The following is a 20,754-nucleotide window of genomic DNA, read 5'->3' on the forward strand; positions in this document are numbered from 1 at the left end:
CGGTCCTCACACGTGGGCCCGTGCAGAGATGGCACTCAGTTCCCACGTGGGGACCCGGGCAAGCAGGCCGTCCAGCGTCCACGCCATGACAGGAGCGGGCTGCTGAGTTCACTGTGTTATCGCCTGGCAACGAAATCCAGGTGGTGGGTGAGTCACCGGGGGAGAGGAGGAAGTCAGAGGACGCGAAGTCGGCCTTACCCCCGGCGGACCTCAGTGAGGACATCGTCGACGCTGCGCCACAACCTGCGCACGTCAAACCCGCCAAAGAAGCAAGCAAGCCACCCAGGACCCTCCTGGCATTTTTCAGGCAGATGGTAAGCCGTCCGGCTCCAGTTCAGCCCAGCTGCGTACGGTACCTCGGGCAGAGCTGCCCAGAACAAAGGGCTTCAGGCGGCAGGCTCCTGGACGAGAGATCATGGTGGGTGGTGTGTGTAGGCTGTGTGCGACATCATTGTGGGTGGTGTCTATGGAATTGCAGGAGACGGGCAAGGTTTTCTGCTCCCGTTAAGAGTTATAGTCTTGGGAGACCCACGGGGGCAGGTTGACTGTCCTGTAGGGTCACTTTGAGCCAGCGTTGCCCCAGTGGCAGCGAGGTGTTGGTATAGGAAATACAAATGGTGCAAAGGGACCATTCTTTTGCATCTTCTGAGCCACAGTCTCGGTGCACGGTGAAGAGTCTTTCATCTTTCTTTAACCGCAGCTGGTCTCCCTGTGACACAGTGCCTGCCAGGGTGGCCTCCAACATCACCACCCTGTGAGGGCAGCGCAGGACACGGGTGGTTCTGAGTCAGACCTGACTCGAGAACCAGCTCCATTTTTAACACAAGCAGAGGTCGAGCTGGTCCAGAGGGTCAGCAAATCCCAACCTCCCTACAGGTTAATGTGATCGTTGCCCTTTGCTGCTTTTGTAAAGTCGCCTTCTGCTTATGGCTAATTTTACTGCTTTTTCTGTTATGTTCAGGCTACAGTGTTTCCTTTGAAAATATGATTATCTCTATAAAGAACAAAAGGTATTTTTCTTGCCTCGAGGATTAAGTAATAAGTTGTCCCCAAGTCATAGGTGAGTTTGGTAACGGGTTTCAAGGTCATGTGTGAGAGGCGCAAATTTGTAGATCATTCAGAGAAGAAAGATGACAAAATGATGTTCTAACGGTGAGCAGGTATCTGGGGCAGTCGCCTTGATTTTAATTGGTAGAGAACAAACCAAACTCACTGCCATTGGGTCGATTCTGAGCCTGAGTTTCTAAGATTATAAATCTGGATGGGAGCAGAAAGCCTCACCTTTCTAACCTCAGAGTGGCTGGTGGTTTCGAACTGCTGAACCTGTGGTTAGCAGCCCAACACACAACCACTGTGCCACCCAGAAAGAAAGAACCAGCCACACCCCGGGAGAAAGGTGGAAGACTCATCAGCTGTGGGCTCGGCTTTAGATAAACATTTATGAAGCCGCTGGTGGGTTTGAACCACCAACTTCTCAGTTAGCTGCTGAGTCAATTTGGACTCACAGTGGCCCCACAGGGCAGGCTAGAACTTCCCAGAGGAGAGCAGCTGCAGGTGGGTGCCTATTGCTTACCTGCCAGGGAGCAAGTGGTTGTTAGGTGCCATCGAGCCAGTTCCGACCCATAGCAACTCTATACATGCTGTAGACCGAAACACTGGTCCTGTGGCTTCCTCACAGTGATTCCTACACCAGAGCCCACTGATGCAGCAGGTCTCACGTGGGTCCCCCATAAGGTTGCAGCCCAGGTGAGACAGGTCTGCTCTGTTCAGTAGGATCACTGTCAGTCGCTGCTGACTTGAGGGCAATGGGCTTGGAAAGAATGCGTGTCGGTATCTTTTGAATTACCCAGGAAGAGCTATGTGCATGCCAGAACTCACAATCAGGACCTTACAGGACACAGCAGACTCAGATCAGTGGGAGAGAAGCGGGGAGCAACATGTAAAAGCCACCTGTGGTATCGTTGGTTTACTTTGTCTTGGGAGGTTTCGCCCTTTTGAGAAAACAGCTCTGCAATGCCCTCTGGCTCCCATTGCGAAGGGATCCATTCTCGTTGGCAGAACAGAACAAAACGAAATTGTAGCCTGCCCGCGAGTGGAGCCAGCCCTCTTGGAAATAGCGGGGCGGCGCTGTTCTCAGTTTCTCTAACTTCTCAGAGAGCAAGCCGTGTCAAGGGCCTGTGCACAGAGCAGGTGCCTGCGACGCCCCCTGAATTGATAGTCATTTGTCTCTGCGGTTTGGAGCTGAGCTTGGGCTTCCAAATGGCCCATAACAATCCCAGCAAAAGAAAGCCTCTCAGGCCTGTTTTTTGGCAACTCAAGTGAACTGCAGGTGGGATCCCCTCAGAGCTGGCCATGATGCTGAGGGGGATCAATGCCCTTGTTTCTGGGTGGACTGAAGAAACAGGGAAGCATGAAGAGAGATTAGAATGTCAGGGCCTTCCAGGCAACCAGCATGAAGCTTTCTTCATGGGAAACCCACTACCCTCCCGTCTATGCCGACTCTCAGGACAGGGTAGAGCTGCCACTGTGAGTTTGAAAGACTAAGTCTTCTCAGGAGTAGAAAGCCCCATCTTCCTCCCACCCCGCAGAGTGGCTAGTGGTTTCAAACTGCTGACCTGGTGTGACCACTAGGCCACCAGGGCTCCACTTGAAAGAGGAGGCCCCAACTGCCATCTGAACTACAGGCATCGGACCCTGAAGCGGTGCAGTCAGCTTCCCCATGCTGAGTCCGAGGAGGAAAGGGGAGTCTTTATGGAGAAGGGGAACCAGCGGGGAGCCCGCAGCAGCGCAAAACAGGCTGTCTTTGTGTGAGATCAGAACACAGACGATGGAACCTTGACTTTGGAAGTTTCACTTTGGGGGGGTCGTGTTCAGATGTTTTCCATGGAGTCGGGTTTCAGGGTCACCACGGGAAACCACTGTTGACCACAAGCCAGCCCACGGCACACACAGTAAGGCTGGCTCCGTCTCAGGCCTGTCTCGGGTGTCTTTGCTGGCTGACTACACACCAGGGCCTAGCTTCTCATCACTAATGGTCAGCACAGAAGAGGAGACTCTCAGCATTACCTGGCCCTTTGAGGTGACATCTGCTTCCACCTGTCGGCTTTTGAGCCGTGTGGCAAGTTATAAAAATTCATAGAGAATGCATTCACTAAAGGTCTTTAAGCTAACTGCACTTGGTAAGGTGGAGTTTTCTAACCCCATGAAGTAAAATAACTTGGGTTACAAAATAAAACATGAAAACTCTCTAAACCACCTACTGCAACTACCTGAAACCAATCTTTCAATCCGAAGGTCCCATATGACTTAAAGTCATACCCCCACACACTGTCTGTTAATACATCCTTGCAACAGAATGTTCTCTATCTTTTGTCACACATTGTTGGGGAAATTTTCTGTTGCAGGTGGCTGTAAGGGACCACTGTTTGTTTCCATTTCACACTGTGGGGGAAATGTCCTAACAGGAGAAACTGGAGAAGTCTGAATATTCAAGGGATAAAGGAGACCCAGGCAAGACCTTTGGGATTGGGGGCTTCATAGTGTAGGGCAGTGGTTCTCAGCCTTCCTAATGCCATGGCCCTTTATTTTTTTAATCATTTTATTAGGGGCTCACACACCTCCTATCGCAATCCATACACACATCAATTGTGTAAAGCACATCTGTACATTCATTGCCCTCATCATTCTCAAAACACCTGCTCTCTACCCAAGCCCCTGGCATCAACTCCTCATTTTTCCTCTCCCTCCCCTCCCTCCTGAACCCTTGATAATTTACAAATTATTATTTTGTCATATTGTGCCCTGTCTGATGTCTCCCTTCACCCACTTTTCTGTTGTCCGTCCCCAGGGAGTAGGTCACATGTAGATCCTTGTAATCGGTTCCCCCTTTCTAACCCACCCTCCCGGTATCGCCATCCTCACCATTTGTCCTGAAGGGATCATCTGCCCTGGATTCCCTATGTTTCCAGTTCCTGTCTGTACCGGTGTACATCCTCTGGTGTAGCCAGATTTGTAAGGTAGAATCGGGATCATGATAGTGGGGAAGGAGGAAGCATTTAGGAACTAGAGGAAAGTTTTATGTTTCATTGTTGCTACATCTCAACCTGACTGGCTCGTCTCCTCCCTGAGACCCTTCTGTAAGGGGGTGTCCAGTGGATCATGACCCTTTCATACAGTTCCTCATGTTGTGGTGACCCCCCAACCATAAAATTATTTTCATTGCTACTTTATCACTGTAAATTTTCTTCTGTTATGCATCGGGCGCCCCCTGTGAAAGGGTCGGTCGACCCCCAAAGATGCTGGTGTAAGAGAAGCAGGAGGAGACAGGTTGGGCGGGGGGAGGGTCCATGCATGCCTCAGTGGAGTCACGGCACCAGATCTTAGACTCTCCATTTTTCATTATTACTCACTGCCCACAAAAAGGAACCCGGGTGGCCTGATAGATCACACGTTGGGCCCCCAACCACAGAGTCAGCAGTGTGAAGCATCCACCAGCGTCACCTGTAAAGATTTACCACGTTGAGAACCCACTGGGGCAGTTAGTTCTGCTCTGCCCCACCTGGCTGCTAGGAGTCAGAATCCACCAGGCGGCAGTGAGCTTCCTTTGGATCCAGCATCCTTTAACCTCCCTTAGTTGCTCCCAGACAGACAGTGGCATCAGCACACAGGCGCCTTCTAGGGCAGAGTGGAACTGCCCTGTGGGCTGCCAAGGCTGTGAGTCTTACAGTGGCCGACAGCCTCATCTTTCTCCTGCGGAGCAACGCTGGGTTCACACTGCTGACCTTGGTGAGCAGCAAAACATGTAGCCCCCCAAGTTCCTTTCAGAGACCTCATCCAGTTTCCAGGTAGCTCCCTTGAGACCTGTTGAGCCAGAAGTGGGCGGGTCTGCCAGGTTTCTCTAGATCTCGGGAGCTTTCCACTGTGACAGGGCCAAGCCTTCTGCATTCCTAGCCCTCGCCGCCTGGAAAAGATCCATGTTTTTCTCCCAGCTTCCTTGGGTTCTCCTGAACTTGGGTGAGTGTTTTTGAAAGGACCCAATGAAATGCATTGCCCACGTCAGCCCTAAAGATAACATTTTCTTTTCAGACATGACATGAATTTCTCCAAAGAAAGAAAAAGATCGTTTTCTAAAAAAGCCATAATTTTAGGAGTGAAGGCCTAGGAGTCATATACATCCTAGCACTGCACTTGACACAAATAGATGTACCTACACACACACACACACACAACTATGGGCTCCTACAGGATTTCAAAAATAATTGCAAGGTATGTCTAAGACATCTGCCATGCCCTAACTAGAAAAGGGTTGTCATCCACATTAACTGTACGTCAGGAAACTGGGTGTTTGAAGTGCTCATATATTTTTAAAAAGTGAGTGGGTAGATGCCTGCATTCGTGTTCCCACAAACCAGGTAGGCAGATGAAAAGCCATGGAAGTGGTGGAAGGAAATTGGTAGACGAAGATTCAGGATCCGTCCGTGTTCCCAACACCTTGTACTTGGACGGCGCTGCTTCCTTCCAAGCTGTCCCCACAGACATCAGTCCATCCGATCCTTCTCAAGTCTCTTGCTTCTTCCAACCATTCGTTTTTATGAGAAACCTGTGGTGGCCATAACTTTCTTGGGCTGAGAAAAACAGAGTTTTCAGGCTGAGCAAGCCCGAGGCCCAAATGGGAAGACAGCCAGGAAAGGATAGAATGTCGTCTATGCCATGTGATCCAGTAAGTCTCATAAGACATGGGAAATGGACCGTCTGGAGGAGCGGGGTAGAGAGGGTGGTTTGCCATGGTGACTTTACAAAACCCAAACCCCAGGCATCCTGGAGGCAACGTTCTTCATCTCAGATGCTTCCCTGGTTCCTAAAGTACAAGGAGGCTTCAGAGGGCTCATGGGAAAATGGAATGTGAAGATCACAGAGTTTTCCCATGGCCGTCTGACGTCCCCCTCGTGTTCATACTGATTGTTCATATAACGGAAAAGCTTCCCACAGTAGAAACATTTGCGTGGGCAATGCCTGTCTCCACCCAAGGACCTGTCTTCCTTCCTCCCGTGGAAGTGAGTGGCTTAGCCCTTTGACACTCCTTGGTTATCAATGGCAGGGACAGTGATAAGGCAAACCCTTTGCCACAGAGCTGATTCTAGCCCATGGCAGTCCCAGTGTGCATGACACAGTAGAACTCGGTGCTGTAGGGTTTACATCGGCAGATTTGAGGGGGTGGTAGATCGCCAGGCCTTCGGAGGCATATCTGGGTGGCCTCAACCCGCCATCTTTTTGTTTGGCACCTAAGTGTGTCAGCCATTGCCACCACCTGTGGAGGAAAGGATGGCCAGACTTGGTCTTATATACTTCAAACGTGGTGTCAGGAGAGACTTGTCCCTGGAGAAGGGCATCATGCTTGGAAAAGTAGAGGGGCAGGAAAAAAGAGGAAGGCCCTCGACCAGCTGGATGGACACAGTTACTAAGACAATAAGCTCAACCATAAGAACAGTTGTGGGGATATCACAGGACCAGGCAGTGTTTCGTTCTGTTGTGCATAGGGTCGCTATGGGTCGGAAGAGATTCAATGGCACCTAGCAACAACAACAATTGTTGACCATGACCAATAATAAAACACGAAACCCGCTGCCATCAAGTCGATACGGGTGCATAGTGATCCTCCGCGACAGAGTAGGCTGCTCCTTGGGGTTTCCGAAACAGGAGCATTTGAACTACTGACCTCAAAGCAAGCAGTTCGGCTCTTAACCTACCGGGCCTCCAGGGGCTCCTTGAGGGTTTGTGACCTGGCAGGCACTGGCTGTGCACCTTGCATGCACCACGTTCTCATAGTAAACTGGAAAAGCCCTGTGAGATAACATGCTGCCCCTGCCCCACATGCCAGAGAGGAAGCTTCCAGAGAGAACATTTGGACCATTTCCTCAAGATTCCACAACAGGTGAATGAGAAAGCCAGGTTTCAGACTCAGGCTCTCTTTCCGTTTGTCGCCCTGGTGAGTTCTGGCAGTGGCTGCTGCCTGCGATTCTGGCCCATGGGTCCCAGGAGTGAGGGTGCTGGAGGAAGCTCCATTGGGGGGACTGTCTCCGTCCTGTTTTGGGGGGAGCTCAGCTGTATGAAGTGGGGATCTCTGAAGCAGTAACAGGAAGGCAGAGTGAGGGCCGTCCCTGGCTCACAGAGCGCATTGGCATAGGTTTTCCTGAGGTCAGCTGGCTGCAGAATTTTGTCTCCGCAGCCTGTCTCCACCTCACGCGAGGATCCTGGTAAAACATGGACCCTTGATCTCGGAGACCTTGTTTCTCCTGGAAATCCCCATGGGGTCCAGTTCCTTAGCTGTGTTGTCACAGGCTGCTCTTGTGAGTGAGCTTGCTCACACACACACACACACACACACTCACACACACACACACACACTCACACTCACACACACACACTCACACACACACTCACACACACTCACACACATACACACACTCACACACACACACAGACACACACACTCACACACACACTCACACACACACTCACACACACACTCTCACACACTCACACACACTCACACACACACACTCACACACACTCACTGTAGTTGCTTTCAGCCCAGTTCTTCTTTTACATCCCCCCCCCCTCGGGATTTCCCATCCTTTCACACAGGGTCTGACACACGGATATGCATTAGGCTGTATCTGCAAGGTCCACAGTTCGAAATCAGGAGAAAGATAAGGCTTTCTACTCCCGTGAATAGGTACAGTCTTGGAAATTCACATGAAGTTTTCCCCTGTCCCATAGAGTCTCTATGACAGCGGTTTTCAATCTGTGGGTCAAGGCCCCTTTGGGGGTCAAATGACCATTTCACAGGGGTCCCCTAAGATCATCAGAAAGCATAAATTTCCGATGGTCTTAGGAACTGAGACACCGCTCCTCTATCCGTCTCCAGGCAGATACGTCCACATACAAGTACCCGGCATGAAAACCGTTACCCATGCTACACCGTGCTTTAAGACAAAATTTCATTTATTTGTCATTAGAAATAAATATTTTACAATACACAATTACATATTGTTTTGTGATTAATTACTGTGCTTTGATTAGGTTCAATTTGTAACCATGAAACTACATCCTGCCTATCAGATATTTACATGACGATTCATCAGAGTAGCAAAATGACAGTGATGAAGTAGCAACGAAAATAATGTTAAGGTTGGGGGTCTCCACACCCTGGGGACTGTATGAAAAGGTCGCGGCATGAGGAAGGTTGAGAACCACTGTGCTCTGAGTTGTATCAACTAGACAGCAGTGAGCTGAGACGGAGCCCCAATGAGACATTCTGCCCCATAGAGAGGTACGGTCTTGGAAATACACAGGGCGGCCCTACCCTGCCCTCTAAGGTTGCGATAAGTTGGAATGAACTCGATGGCAGTGAATTTGGTTGGGTTTGGGTTTTTTTCAGGAGTCTCGGTGGTGTAGTGGGTTATGTAACAGCAAGGTCAGCAGTTCATAGGCACTGGCCATTGAAAAATGGGGCTTTCTTCCTGGTAAAGATGGTGAGGCTCGAACCCTTCACCCATCCGCCTGTGACCCCCCCTCATGAATGAAAATAAACTCCCTGCCTAGCGGCTCTTGGTAACCCACTGGAAGGAACAAACAGCCACACAATGCACTGCCATCGAGTAGATGCTGACTCGTGGGGACCCTGCAGGATGGGGTGGAACTGCCCCCGTGGATTGCAGAGCCTGTGACTCTTCACGGGAGTAGAAAGCCTCATCATTTAGGACCTTCTCTTGAGGAGCGGCTGGTGGTTTCAAACTGCTGACCTCATCATTAGTGACCCAACGTGTAACCCACTGCTCCCCCAGGGCTCATCTCTCCACCAGAGGGGAGGGGCTTGCCTCAATGAAAACCCTCACTGCGTCAGCATTACCCATGGGAAGCCACTCCTGGCTCATTTGTTCATTCCTGGAGTCCCTCATCCCGTATGGGCAACCTCCTCCTGATCCCAGCATTCCCAATATACCCATGTGGTTCAGTCGTAATGCGTTGCTGATTTGGTCTTCCTTGTGTGTGGAGACCCCCAATTTGAGTTTAAAGCATCTCCTAAGTCATCCAGTGCCCAAGTCCATCCTCCTTCAGGACAACCCCCCCGCCCAGCCCCCCCTCCCCCCCCCACCGGCTTGACTGTGTGTGTTGCTAAAGGCCACTGTCTGCTTCTCATTGTAGTCAGTGAAGGAGGAAGGTGAGAGTACCAATTCGGAAGGAGTAAATGGGAAAGATCCCACCCACCAAGTAAGTGACCTGGTGGTGGGCTCAGCTGGCATATTCTCTCTCTCTCCCTCCATCCCTCCCTCTTCTCTTCAGCCTTGTTTTCAATGCGGTGCCCAGACACAGCAGGTAGAAGGTAGAAGTCTGAACCTCCCAGGGCTCCTTGGCTCTGTGCTGTGGCAACCCCTTGGCACCTGGCATCCCTTCTCTCCTTGGACAGTTCCTTCCCGTCCCTCAAGCCTTGGCATGGATGTCACCTCCTCAAAGAGCTCATCCCTGCCCGCCTGCCATTGCTGTGCCTTGCTCTTCGACTTCATGGCCTTCGGCACAATTTGCGTAGATTCATTTGGTGCTTAGTTCTCTGTCTCCCCACCCTGTTCCTCTACCCACCCACCCCCACGCCCGTGACGTGCCGTGGAGCGGGGAACCTCCGTGTCACACCGCCTGGTGGCGTTTCTGAAATCATGGTTCTTTTCCCGGTTTTTCTCTGTTCTAAAGGATGGCATCTATCAGACTTAAGTAACTGTATATGTACCCCCTATTTTATAACCTGTACTTTGTTCGTTTTTAGAGGAAAGAACACACCTTGGTGACATGCCCTCCAACGGCCGCTGCTGATTTGGGTCCTATAGAAACGTGCCTAAGAGCCTGTGCATGGCCTCAACTTGCCCTGGGTTTGAATTTTGGCTTAGCCATCAGTTATTTGTGTGGCTTAAAGCAAATGGTCAAATCGCTCGGGGCCTCAGTTTCCCCATCTGAATAATGGGCTAGTAGCGGTAGTGGCGGGCATTGCGGTCCTGGGTAGGGAAACCAGTGTAGGTACAATGTGCACAGAGAGCAGAGGGCTCCATAAATCTCCACTGCTACTTTTATACTTGAAAGGAATGCCAGTCCCTTAGTGATTACACATGAGGCTGCTAACCACGAGGTCAGGAGGTCGAAAACCACCCACTGCTCTTGGGAGAAAGACAAGACTTTCAGCTCCTATAAAGAGTTAGTCTCAGAAACCCACGGGGCCAGTTCTGCCTTGACCTACAGGGTTGCTATGAGTCAGCATCACCTCGGCGGCAGTGAGTTCAGTTTTAGGCTCATTGGTGTGCTGCTCATAGGCAATTGCAGTTCAAGTCCACCAGCCACTCCTCTGCTCCCAAAAAGATTCGCAGCTTTGGAGACCCGCCATGAATGGGGCCAATTGGCGTCAGAATGGGCTTGACAGCCATGGGTGTTTAGGAATGTTACTCACACCACTCGCTCAGAATCGCTGGTGGATGACTGAATCCAGCCCAGCCTTTCTTCTGATGATGAAACATGGCTGCGTTCAGGCAGAGACCTTCAGGTGTCCGTGCGGCCCTGAGCACTAGGGACAAAGCAAAGGAGAGCACTGCTGCCCGGAGCTCAGCACCCATTGGAGGGAGCCAACAAATGAGCACAGACTCCCAGGATGACTGCCCAAGAGGAAGACATGTTCGAGAGGGACGGACACAGGCCTGGGGAGGGAGGAGGCCCAGGATGGCACTGCCAGCAGTGGCACTGAGCCAACACTTGCTGGGACCCTTGGGGACAGGATGGCACTCCCAGGGGTAATGGTAAGCATGGAGGCTTGGTGGGACAATCAGGACAGGAGCTCCCAGTGAGTGGCTTTGAGCTGGGGCTTGCTGGGACAGCCAGGGACAAGTCAGCACTCCCAGGAGCTAGCTCTGCGCTGGTACTCAATAGAAGAGATGCATTCTCTTCCGGAGGCTCGGGAAAACACCAGGCAGAGGGAACAGCACAGGAGCCTGGCTGGGGCCGAACCAAGCATGTGATCGGAGCAGACAGCATCGAGGGGGGAGGGAGAAGAGAGACACATAGCATGCATCAATTAGGGACCCAGTGCCACCTCCATCGGTACCAGGCACGTGATGAAGGCTGAGGATGCTGACATGAAAGCTAAGAGCCTACCCCACTCCCACAGAGTGCATTCCAATTCACAGTGATCCTACAGGACAGCGTAGAACTGCCTCCGAAGGCCCCCAAGGACATCAGCTTTATAGGACCAGACAGCCGTGTCTTTCTCTCGAGGTACAGCTACTTGGTTCGAACCACCGACCTTTGAACATCGGGCCTCTGCATCACCGGGGTTTCTCTGGGACCCACGTGAGCATCGCATCGACTCAACCTCCTAAAGTTTCCAGGGCTGGTTTTCTCAAGTGGATCACCAGGCCTTTCTTTAACAGTGCCTCTCAGGGGACTCGAGCCTCTGTTTGGTTAGCTGCTGGATGATCTGTACCAGCCCTGGCAAGAAAGGCTTATCTGTCTTCCCTTAAAGGGGCAGCCAGCGCCACCTGCACATGCCAATCGGCCTGACACACATTGCTTTTTAAATCTCAAAAGTCTACCATCTAGGGTAACCCTCAGTCCCAGACCAACTGGGATGGCTGGCCACCCCATGTGGCACTTGGAGAGCTCAGACATGGTAGGATTCACACCTTCAGTCCTCTCAGCCACCCGCACAAGCTGCACCTTGTGTGATTGCTCCCACGCAGGCGAGGAGAGAGGGGGCACGTGATTTATCCTTGGTCACGCCGCAGGCATGCAACAGAGAGAGGTCAGGCTGGGCCCTGGGGCTGCATGTCCTGAGTCCCGCAGAGCATGGTAGGGTGTCCACCGCCACAGAGCAGAACCAAGTTCTGCTTTCCCTGGGCCCTGTGCTCTGAGCTGTTGGTGCTTCTGGGATGCTGGACCTTCACTTTGGCTGGGACACTGGCACCTGCCCTCAGCCAGTCATATTCGGGGCCTGTGGTCACAGACGTGCTTCCAGGACTGGGGTGTCTGCTGCTGGTCTCAGACGATGACGGCTGCCCTCTGGCGAGGGGTCACCTTGGGAGGCGTAGGGTGGGACCCTAGTCCATTTACCTGCTCCCGTTTCTGAGGGTGAACTCCAGTCTCCTGTGGGAAATGTCACATCTCCCCTGTTACTACCTTGTCAACCACAACCACAACTTTGTCCTCGGACATGTTGAGCCAGGGACAGCTCAAGACCACAAGGGCCAGAGGCTGTAAACCTGTGTCCGGTGGCCCCATCGTACAGGGATGCTTTTGGGGTGGTGGTTTGCCCTGAACCAAGCTTTGGGGTCAGAACGACCTACTTCTTGAAGTCGAATATTTCCTTTACAAAACATAGTGCATTTTTGGTGGGTACGACACAACTGTGTTAGGTTGGGTCGACTAGAGAAACACATCCAGGTATACTCCTATATGTGTAGGAGAGAGCTTTATATCCAGAAGTAATTACATATCAAGAAAGCATCCCAGCCCAGGTCAACTCAAGTGCCTAAGTCCGATTCTAGTCCATAAATCCCTCTTCAGACTCCCACAGCCACGTGCAGTGGTGCAGAATGCAGGAAGATCCCAGGCCGGTGGGTGCAGAGTCCTGTGGATCCGAGGTCAGTGGAAATGCTACAGGGCTCCCTCAACTCTCAGGGTGGCCCACAAGCAGGAAGGTGGATGAAGCGCTAGAGAGTGGGGTGTCGGCCTCCAGAGAGCTATATAATCTCTGACCCCCAAGAGAGGTCATCAGGCCACAACCTGATTGACAGGCTAACCTCCCACCCATATCTTCTCACATGTACCATGTTGGCACAGAACAAACCTATCACAACCCACAGGAGTTTCTTCGGTCCGACAGCTGCTGCACACAGTCACCGTCACCTGGTTAGTCTTCCACGTGCACAGTCACCAGGACTCTCCTCCTTCCATTGTGGCTGCGCGTTCCCTTTAACTTAGCCTCACTGGCCCCGGCCTCCTCAATCACAAACGCCCCCACAGACTTCCTCTCACCCCTCTCAGGAAGGCTGCTGGCCTACCTCAAGGTGGGGTGAGCACTTCCTGGGCCCAGGGAAGGCTTCCTATGTGAACGAGTGAAACCTTCAGAGTCGCTATTTTTAAGTTGAGGTGTTCTGCATTTTTGAAAGTCAATGTCAAGTTCCCTCTCTCAGATGGAGAGAAACCAGGAGTCCTGACAGCATGGGGTAGCACTCCTCACAGGGTGCTCTCAGCGGGGCAGCCAGCCACGGTCCTTTAGATAAGAGCATGTCACCCTCACTTTGCCACAGCCCCCTGGCTACAAACTGCAAGGACACCCCGACAACCACACATGCAACTAACTGTCTCTTCTCGCCACCATTTCACAAAGCGAACGGATCATGTCACGCCGCAGACTGAGGTGGGCATACTCACAAAGAATGAGTGCCCCCAAAGAAAAGGGGCCTATTTCATTGTGAGTGGGGTGAAACCCTCTCCATGTTCTGACTTAAGGGACTTCAGGGACAGCTTGATCCAGGACACACAATGCCATCAGCTCCCATATCTCTGTCTGTCTCTCTGCTTCTCTCTTCTCCTGCCTCCTCTCTCTCACTCTGCTCCCCTTACCTCTTCATTGACTTCATTTGGGGGCAGATTTTCCCACACAGTTGCTCTAGTGACTCCAGGATTCCACCTCATGGTTTCTAATCCAGTGGGAAGCCAGTAGGCCTCGCTCCTGGCTATTTGACCACTGCTCCATTTATATCTGCGTGTGGCCAACCTGGCCCAATCAGAAAGCCAGCAGGGCTCTGGTTGGCTAGGCTGAGTCACATGCCCAGACCCGGGGGACGAGTTGATTCACCTGGCCATGGGGATTGGAGAAGGGAGAAAGCTAGTTCCCCCAAGGAAAGCCCAGGTCCTGGTGCAGAAGACAGGGAAAGGGCACTTGCTGGGAATGTGTGAGTTAGATAGATTGGTAAATGCCCTCTCCTGGGGCCTGGCATCAGGATAAGTGTGTGCACATTAAATTTCTTTTCCTTCCACCCAGAACGCAGGAATGTGTAGGCACCACCCGCCCTTCGAGCAGCCGTGTTCTAAGCCAGTTACTCCACTCCCACCAAGAGGTGACTTGCAGCCACTAAGCATGTGCTCTGTTTGAAATTGCTGTAGACCTCAGACTCGACAGAGAAGACCCCCTCGCCCCCCGAGCCGGAGCCGGAGCCCACAGCTGCAGCCCCCAGGGGCAGAGAGGGCCCCTCCAAGGAGAAGAAGGTGGCTGCCGAGCTGAACAAGCAGAAGAGCAACAAGCCTGAGGCCAAAGACGGGGCGCCGAGCACTGAGCCATGCGTGGTGGAGGCTGACCCGCTGCAGAACGGAGACCAGAGAGCCGAGAGGCCAAGGCCTTCTCTCCGGGGATTCCTGAAGGGCCTGGTAGGTGGACTTGACACGTCTTCTCCTTTCTGGCCCCTCAGGGAAGTGGGCCGGAGCTGGCCAGACTGGTGCCAAATATTTGTGGCACAGCTCTTGTGTGCCATGGTGGTATAGCAGTTGCAATGGGGGCAGTAATCCTCCAGGTCAGCAATTCAAAACCACCAGCTGAAGATATTTATTCCCATAAACAGCTACGGCACTGGAGACCAGTCCTGCCCTGCCCTTAGGTTGCTATGAGTTGGTGTCAGTTCAGTGGCAGGGAGTGAGAGTTTGGTAGAGTGCCCACATGCTCCTGGCACTGAGCTATGCCAGGGGTCTTCAGGCTACAACCACCAGGCCAAAGCAGACCCTTTGTTTGGTTTGGTTTTTAATAAGGTTTTCTTGGAATACCTCCATACTCCTTTATAGATGATCCTGGCCAGGGTTCGGCCCCAACATAGCTGCAACAGAAACCAAATGGGTGAGAAACCCGACATCGTGTGCTGCCTGGCCCTTTTCAGAGAGACAGCTCTCCTGGGCTCTAGTTGGGGCTTCCGTGAGGTCACATCTAAAGCATTGAACAGTAGACCCAGCATGCCCTGCATGCTCACACGATGTTCTTGACCTCCACTGTAGCCTCAGAGCTGAGCCAGGAGTCCGAGAATACCCAGCAAACTCAGAGAACAAAACCCCAACAATCAAACCATGAAGACCACCCTGAACCCTGTTTCTGCAGGACCCAGATCAGCCCAGAGAGAGAGAGAGTATAGTTCCAACAACAGCTATGTACATGCATGCAAACCCGCTAATTTTTTAAAATTTTTTATAACATTTTATTAGGGGCTCATACAACTCTTATCACAATCCATCTATACATCAATTGTGTGAAGCATGTTTGTACAATCATTGCCCTCATCATTCTCAAAACATTTGCTCTCCACTTAAGCCCTGTCATCAGCTTCTCATTTTCCACCCTCCCTCACTACTCTCCCCTCCCTCATGAACCTTTGATAATTTATAAATTTTTACATTTTATTAGAGGCTCATATAACTCTTATCACAATCCATACATATACATACATCAATTGTATAAAGCACATCCGTACATTCTTTCCCTAATCACTCTCAAAGCATTTGCTCTCCACTTAAGCCCTCCGCATCAGGTCCTCTTTTTGTTTTCCCCTCCCTCTCTGCTCCTCCCTCCCTCATGAGCCCTTGATAATCCACAGATTGGTATTTTGTCATATCTTGCCCTATCCGGAGTCTCCCTTCCCCCCCCCCCTTCTCTGCCGTCCATCTCCCAGGGAGGAGGTCACATGTGGAGCCTTGTAATCAGTTCCCCCTTTCCAACCCACTCACCCTCCACTCTCCCAGCATCGCCCCTCACACCCCTGGTCCTGAAGGTATGGTCCACCCTGGGTGCAAACCCGCTAATTACAAGTAACCACAGAGGTAACCAAGTGGGCTGTGCCCTTCACCCTAAAGGTCCCTGAGTTCATTGGAGGAGTAACCTAACACCAGGGTTGGTGGCAGGCAAGCAGGGTGACTGTGGATCCTGAGCCTGGAGAACAATAGTGCATGTCTGCTCCTGTAGTTACAGCTGCCGGCCAGATAGCAATCTGCCATGTGCTTGTAGGAGGTAGCTTTAATGTTGCATTATATGGGTGAATAAAGTGGGGGACAATATTAATTATGAGAATGTGACAGGGACTCATCTCTAACTCAAAAGGGTGAAGGCCTCCCTACAGCCCAGAAATCCAGCCTGCCAGGCTTCTTAAAATATGAGAATAAAGAATTCATCCACATACACTCTCTTCCCAGGCCTCTGTTTTCCACATAACCCCAGCTGCACATATTCTCCCCCCTCTCCCTCCCCCCCCATTGCCTGGCCCTTTCCCTGAGAGAGGACTCAGGCAGCCGTGGCTGGCCCAGCCCAACACCATTGCAGTTTCTGTTAACACAGGACAGGCCAGAGCTCAGGCCTGGGCACTCCTGCAGCACCTGAATGTCCCCTCCTCACTCAGCCCTGTCTTCCTCCTGGCATTCTAACAGAGAGGCCACTGGGTCTGAAAAGAAGTAGAAGGATGATGCCTTTAGGACTCCCCAATCTAGACATTTTACAAAAGAACATTTCACGGAACCAGAATACCAAGCAGTGTCCCCAGCGTGTATGATACCACCCCCTGGGGGGGGGGCGCTGAAACCATCCTACCAAAGCTCACTGCTATTGAGTCGATGGCGACTCCTAAAGACCCCACAGGACAGGGTAGAACTGGGCCTGTGGGTTTCTGAGGCGGACTCTTTCAGGGAGTAGCAGGCCTCCTCTTGCTTCCTCAGAGCCGCCAGTGGGTTTCAAACTGCTGACCTTGTAGTTTGCAGCCCAGTGCATAACCACTACGTGACCAGAGCTCCTTGTAACCATCCAGGCAGCTGCAAAAGCAGATGCCTACACTTTATCCTACATGTTCTTCTAGGCTGTGGCACAAAAGGCTTGTCATTGTCGGGGGCACTGGGGAAGCTGATCTTTCTTTTGCTTTCTCCCGGAAAAGGGAGCAGTAGGCTAATCCGTTTGGCACCCTACAAAGTGGGTGACAGTCACACAGAGGGAGGGTCTTCATGCTTCTGTCTTTTCATTCAAAGCCCCTCATAGATCTGCCAGAGGCCAGTCAGTCGTCTGTCTGTCTTACTGTGGTGGCTTACAAGTTTCTGTGATTCTGGAAGCGACAGTCCTCCATGTCTTAAATGCAAACAGGATCGCCCCTGGGGGCTAGATTCCAAGGGCGCGCTCTCAGTGAAACTCCCTCTTGGTAACTGTCCAGTTCTACGGGCCTTTGACCAGCTCAGAGTTGTGGCCTTGCCTTGTCGCTGTGAGCTGGAATCGACTGGGTGGCAGTGGGTTTGCTTTGGGGGTTCCTGTGGAAGAAGTGAGGTTAAAGGTTAAAGCTGAGGTTCCAGCACACCTGCTGCTAATCAGAAGGCGCTTCAGTCCTCGGGAGAAAGATAAGTCCACGTGCGTGTGGAAAGGTTTCCAGTCTCAGAAACGCTCATCCATCAGCTCTGCACAGGCCTGCGAGGCCACCGCCCTGAGTTAGCTTCGGCTCAGCAGCAGCGGTTCAAGATCTTCACAACTGGACCAGCGCGTCACAACATGATAGCTGGAGAAGAGGTTGAAGTTGTCAAGGATTATATATATATATCTTGCTTGCCTCCACAACCAATGCTCGTGGAAGCAGCGGTCAAGAGTGTGTTGCATTTGTACATCTACCGCACAAGACCTCTTTATGTGTTGAACAGCACGGCTGTCGCTTTGAGGACTAAGGTGTGTCTGACCCAAGCCGTGGTGTTTTCAGTCGCCTCATATGCAGCTGAAAGCTAGTCATTGAGTCAGAAAGAATGACGAAGAATCAATGCAGTTGACCGACAGTGCTGACGAAGAATAATGAACTGCCAAAAACAAACAGATCGTGTTGAGGAACTGCAGGCAGGACGCTCCTTAGAGGTAAGGCTGGCGAGACACATGTGTTTGGACATGTAGTCAGGAGAGATCCATCCCGGGCGAAGGCCATCATGCTTGGTCAAGTACAGAGACAACAAAAAAGAGGAAGGCTCTCAGTGAGACGGACTGACAGCGGCTCCAGCGATGGGCACACACTTTAGGAGAATGATGGGGATGGCGCTGGGCCGGGCAGTGTGTCGCTCTGCTGTACATAAGCCGGAACCACCCTATGGCACGTAACAACAGCAGCAGCACGCCGCCAAGCATGAAGGCGACAGCACATGGACCCCAGGGAGCGTAAATTCTGGTGGAGGAAACCGAAGCGAAGCAGACAAGGCCAACTCAGCCAGGAGCATGGTCTGCCAGAATGTCACACGGTAGTGGTTAGGCGGGACTAGGCGGTGGGGAAGGTGAGCTACAGTTGGGGGTTGGAGGGGTGGAGCTGCTACATCCAGGTTGTCTCAACTCGTGGAAGGGACAGCTGCCCACGAGCTGTGCCCCCTCTCCATTGTAAAAGTGAAGGGCCTGAGTTCAGTGTTTAGTCCAAGAATTTCCCAAAGTGGGAATCAGAGAATCAGACAGAACCGATTTAGGGCAGGCAGTGGTGTGAGGCACTGACCACGAACACACCGCAGGCTTGTGGTGCCGTGAAGCTGACCTCGGTCACTGTGCTGATGGAGGCGGAGCGGTCCCAGACGGCGGACACACGCACAAACACTAAAGGTGTGCGTGCCCTTCCACTTCACGTTGCCCAACTTTCCGTCTGTCAGGACTGCCCACGCCAGCACAGTGTAGACCCACTGACACTGAGTCGATTCTGAGTCCTGGCCACCCTGTCTGTGTAGGGCTTCTGAGACTATAAATCTTTACAGGAGCAGACAGTCTCCTCTTTGTCCCCCAGAACGGCTGGTGGGTCTGAACCGCCGTCTTTACTGTTAGCAGCCCCGTGCCTCACCCACAGGGCCACCAGGGCTCCTTGGAGACCAGCACCTGGCCTGCTCATCGGCAGTGTTTCTGATAGTGCATGTCTGTCCGCAGTGAGCGCCGAGAGTGGGGAGGCGGCAGAGGATCCCTGCAATGTCACATGCGGTGTACCTGCCGACAGCCTCAACCCAGGCGCTGCTGTTTCATCTCAGTACCAGACACACGAACCACGCCGTCGGTGGCCGGCTAAGTCTGAGTCACGGGGGCCCCACGTGTGCAGAGCAGCACCGAGCTCCGTGAGGTCTGCAAGGTTGTGGCCCGGGCTGTGCGTCTTTGTTGTTGTGCCCACTGGGTGGGCGCCAATGGCAACCTTTTGGGTTTGTGGTCAAGCGCTTTCCCCACGTGCATCTGCGCCCGGGGGCTGGTGCAGGGTGAAGGGCAACACAAGTGACAGCCCTAGCAATGACACGGTACCTCTTCCCGTAGCATCCAACGTCTTTCTTTTCCTCTTGCTCTCCAGGGACCAAAGCGGATGCTGGATGCTCAAGTGCAGACAGACCCCGTGTCCATCGGACCCATCGGCAAATCCAAGTAAACAAATTACCATCACAGTTCCCACCAGGCTCTCCTGCCATCGAGTGACCTCCTTCTCCTCCTCCACCTCCTCCTCCTCCTCCGCCTCCTTCCCAGACCGGGCCGTGTACATACTTCTGAGTCTCCTGGCCGCTGCACAGAACTCCGCCTGCCCAATAAGCGCATGTGTATGGAGGTGTATTCACTGAGGTGTATGTTGTCCCGTCTCTGGCCCAGCCTTGCCTGGTCAGTCACTGTAAAGATGGTCCCATAGGTTAACTAGTAGGGCCAGAAGACTGGTGCTTGGGGAGGGGGATGTGGGGAGCCGGTACATGGACGCAGGCCGATTACATTTTGAAAACCAGCAAGAGCGGGCTGTTGCAGTCTGCCTCGTGGAAGTAATTAGGCTTTGTGGCAAATACTTGATCCTCATGTGGGCCTGAATCGGGGAGAATAGACTCTCCAGTCTGAGAGAGAGAGGACTTGGGCTCTGGACTGGGGTGCTGTCAGCTCCCCGGAAGGGTATGTGGGGGAAGGGGTGTCTCACAGAGGGGTGAATGAGAAGTCTTTGGTCGGATGGGGTCCATGAATGTTATTGATAAGAGGGAAATCTATGGCTTGTAGAGGGCTTAAAATGATTAGGGAAAACAATTGGGGTTTTTTTGAGGTTCCATGACAAGGATTACAAATTCACCAAAAAAATTGTTTTAAGGGAAAGTTGCACGTTTCTTTTGCAGCCACCTGGGGGCGCCCGGGCCTCCTTTTCGATCCTGTCTCACTAACAAAGATTGGGGTCTTCACAGTCTGACATGATTAATGTTTCTCAGATGGCTGAGAGGCTTTGCTTCATCTGTTCTGTCTGACGCTTCTCTCAAGTTTGTCTGTAACCCCCTAATGTTCTCAGGATGTGCTCTGATAAAACCCTCCCCATAACCCCAGTTAATAAAAAAGTTAAAAAAGATCATTCAAATACTTGAGGTTATTTTTTTTTTCGTTAAATACCTATACAGTGGGGTCAGTGGGATCATAAGCCTATTATCATGTAACTCAAAGCAGATACGATGGATTGATAGTCACACACACTATACTTTTGTTTTTCTGATTTAATTAAAAGAAGACATATATCTGTGCACATGCATAGCTTTACTTCTACAGTATCTTTCACTTTTCACGTCTAAAGCAGGCCTGTCATACACTGTCTGCGATGCCCTTAACTCCCACAGAACGGACTCAATGCCCGTTCTCGCCTTCTTTCCCAAACCACAAGCCTAGATCTCCTTGTAACTCACCGTCACCAAGTCAGTTCCCACTCACAGCGG

The 20,754-nt window shown here is 52.0% G+C and overlaps 1 protein-coding gene across 1 annotated transcript in view; it reads left to right on the plus strand.

Moving 5' to 3' along the window:
- Positions 1-19,457, plus strand: part of BCAS1 (brain enriched myelin associated protein 1) — an 80,566-nt gene extending 61,109 nt beyond the window's left edge. The window contains exons 9-12 of the mRNA XM_075527696.1: positions 141-314; positions 9,208-9,273; positions 14,203-14,463; positions 19,383-19,457. Of these exons, the coding sequence (XP_075383811.1) occupies positions 141-314; positions 9,208-9,273; positions 14,203-14,463; positions 19,383-19,457 (576 nt within the window). The remainder of the gene's footprint in view (positions 1-140; positions 315-9,207; positions 9,274-14,202; positions 14,464-19,382) is intronic.
- Positions 19,458-20,754: the final 1,297 nt, after the last annotated feature.

The sequence above is a fragment of the Tenrec ecaudatus genome, chromosome 12 (genome assembly GCF_050624435.1).
Source record: "Tenrec ecaudatus isolate mTenEca1 chromosome 12, mTenEca1.hap1, whole genome shotgun sequence".
Classification (NCBI taxonomy): Eukaryota; Metazoa; Chordata; class Mammalia; order Afrosoricida; family Tenrecidae; genus Tenrec; species Tenrec ecaudatus.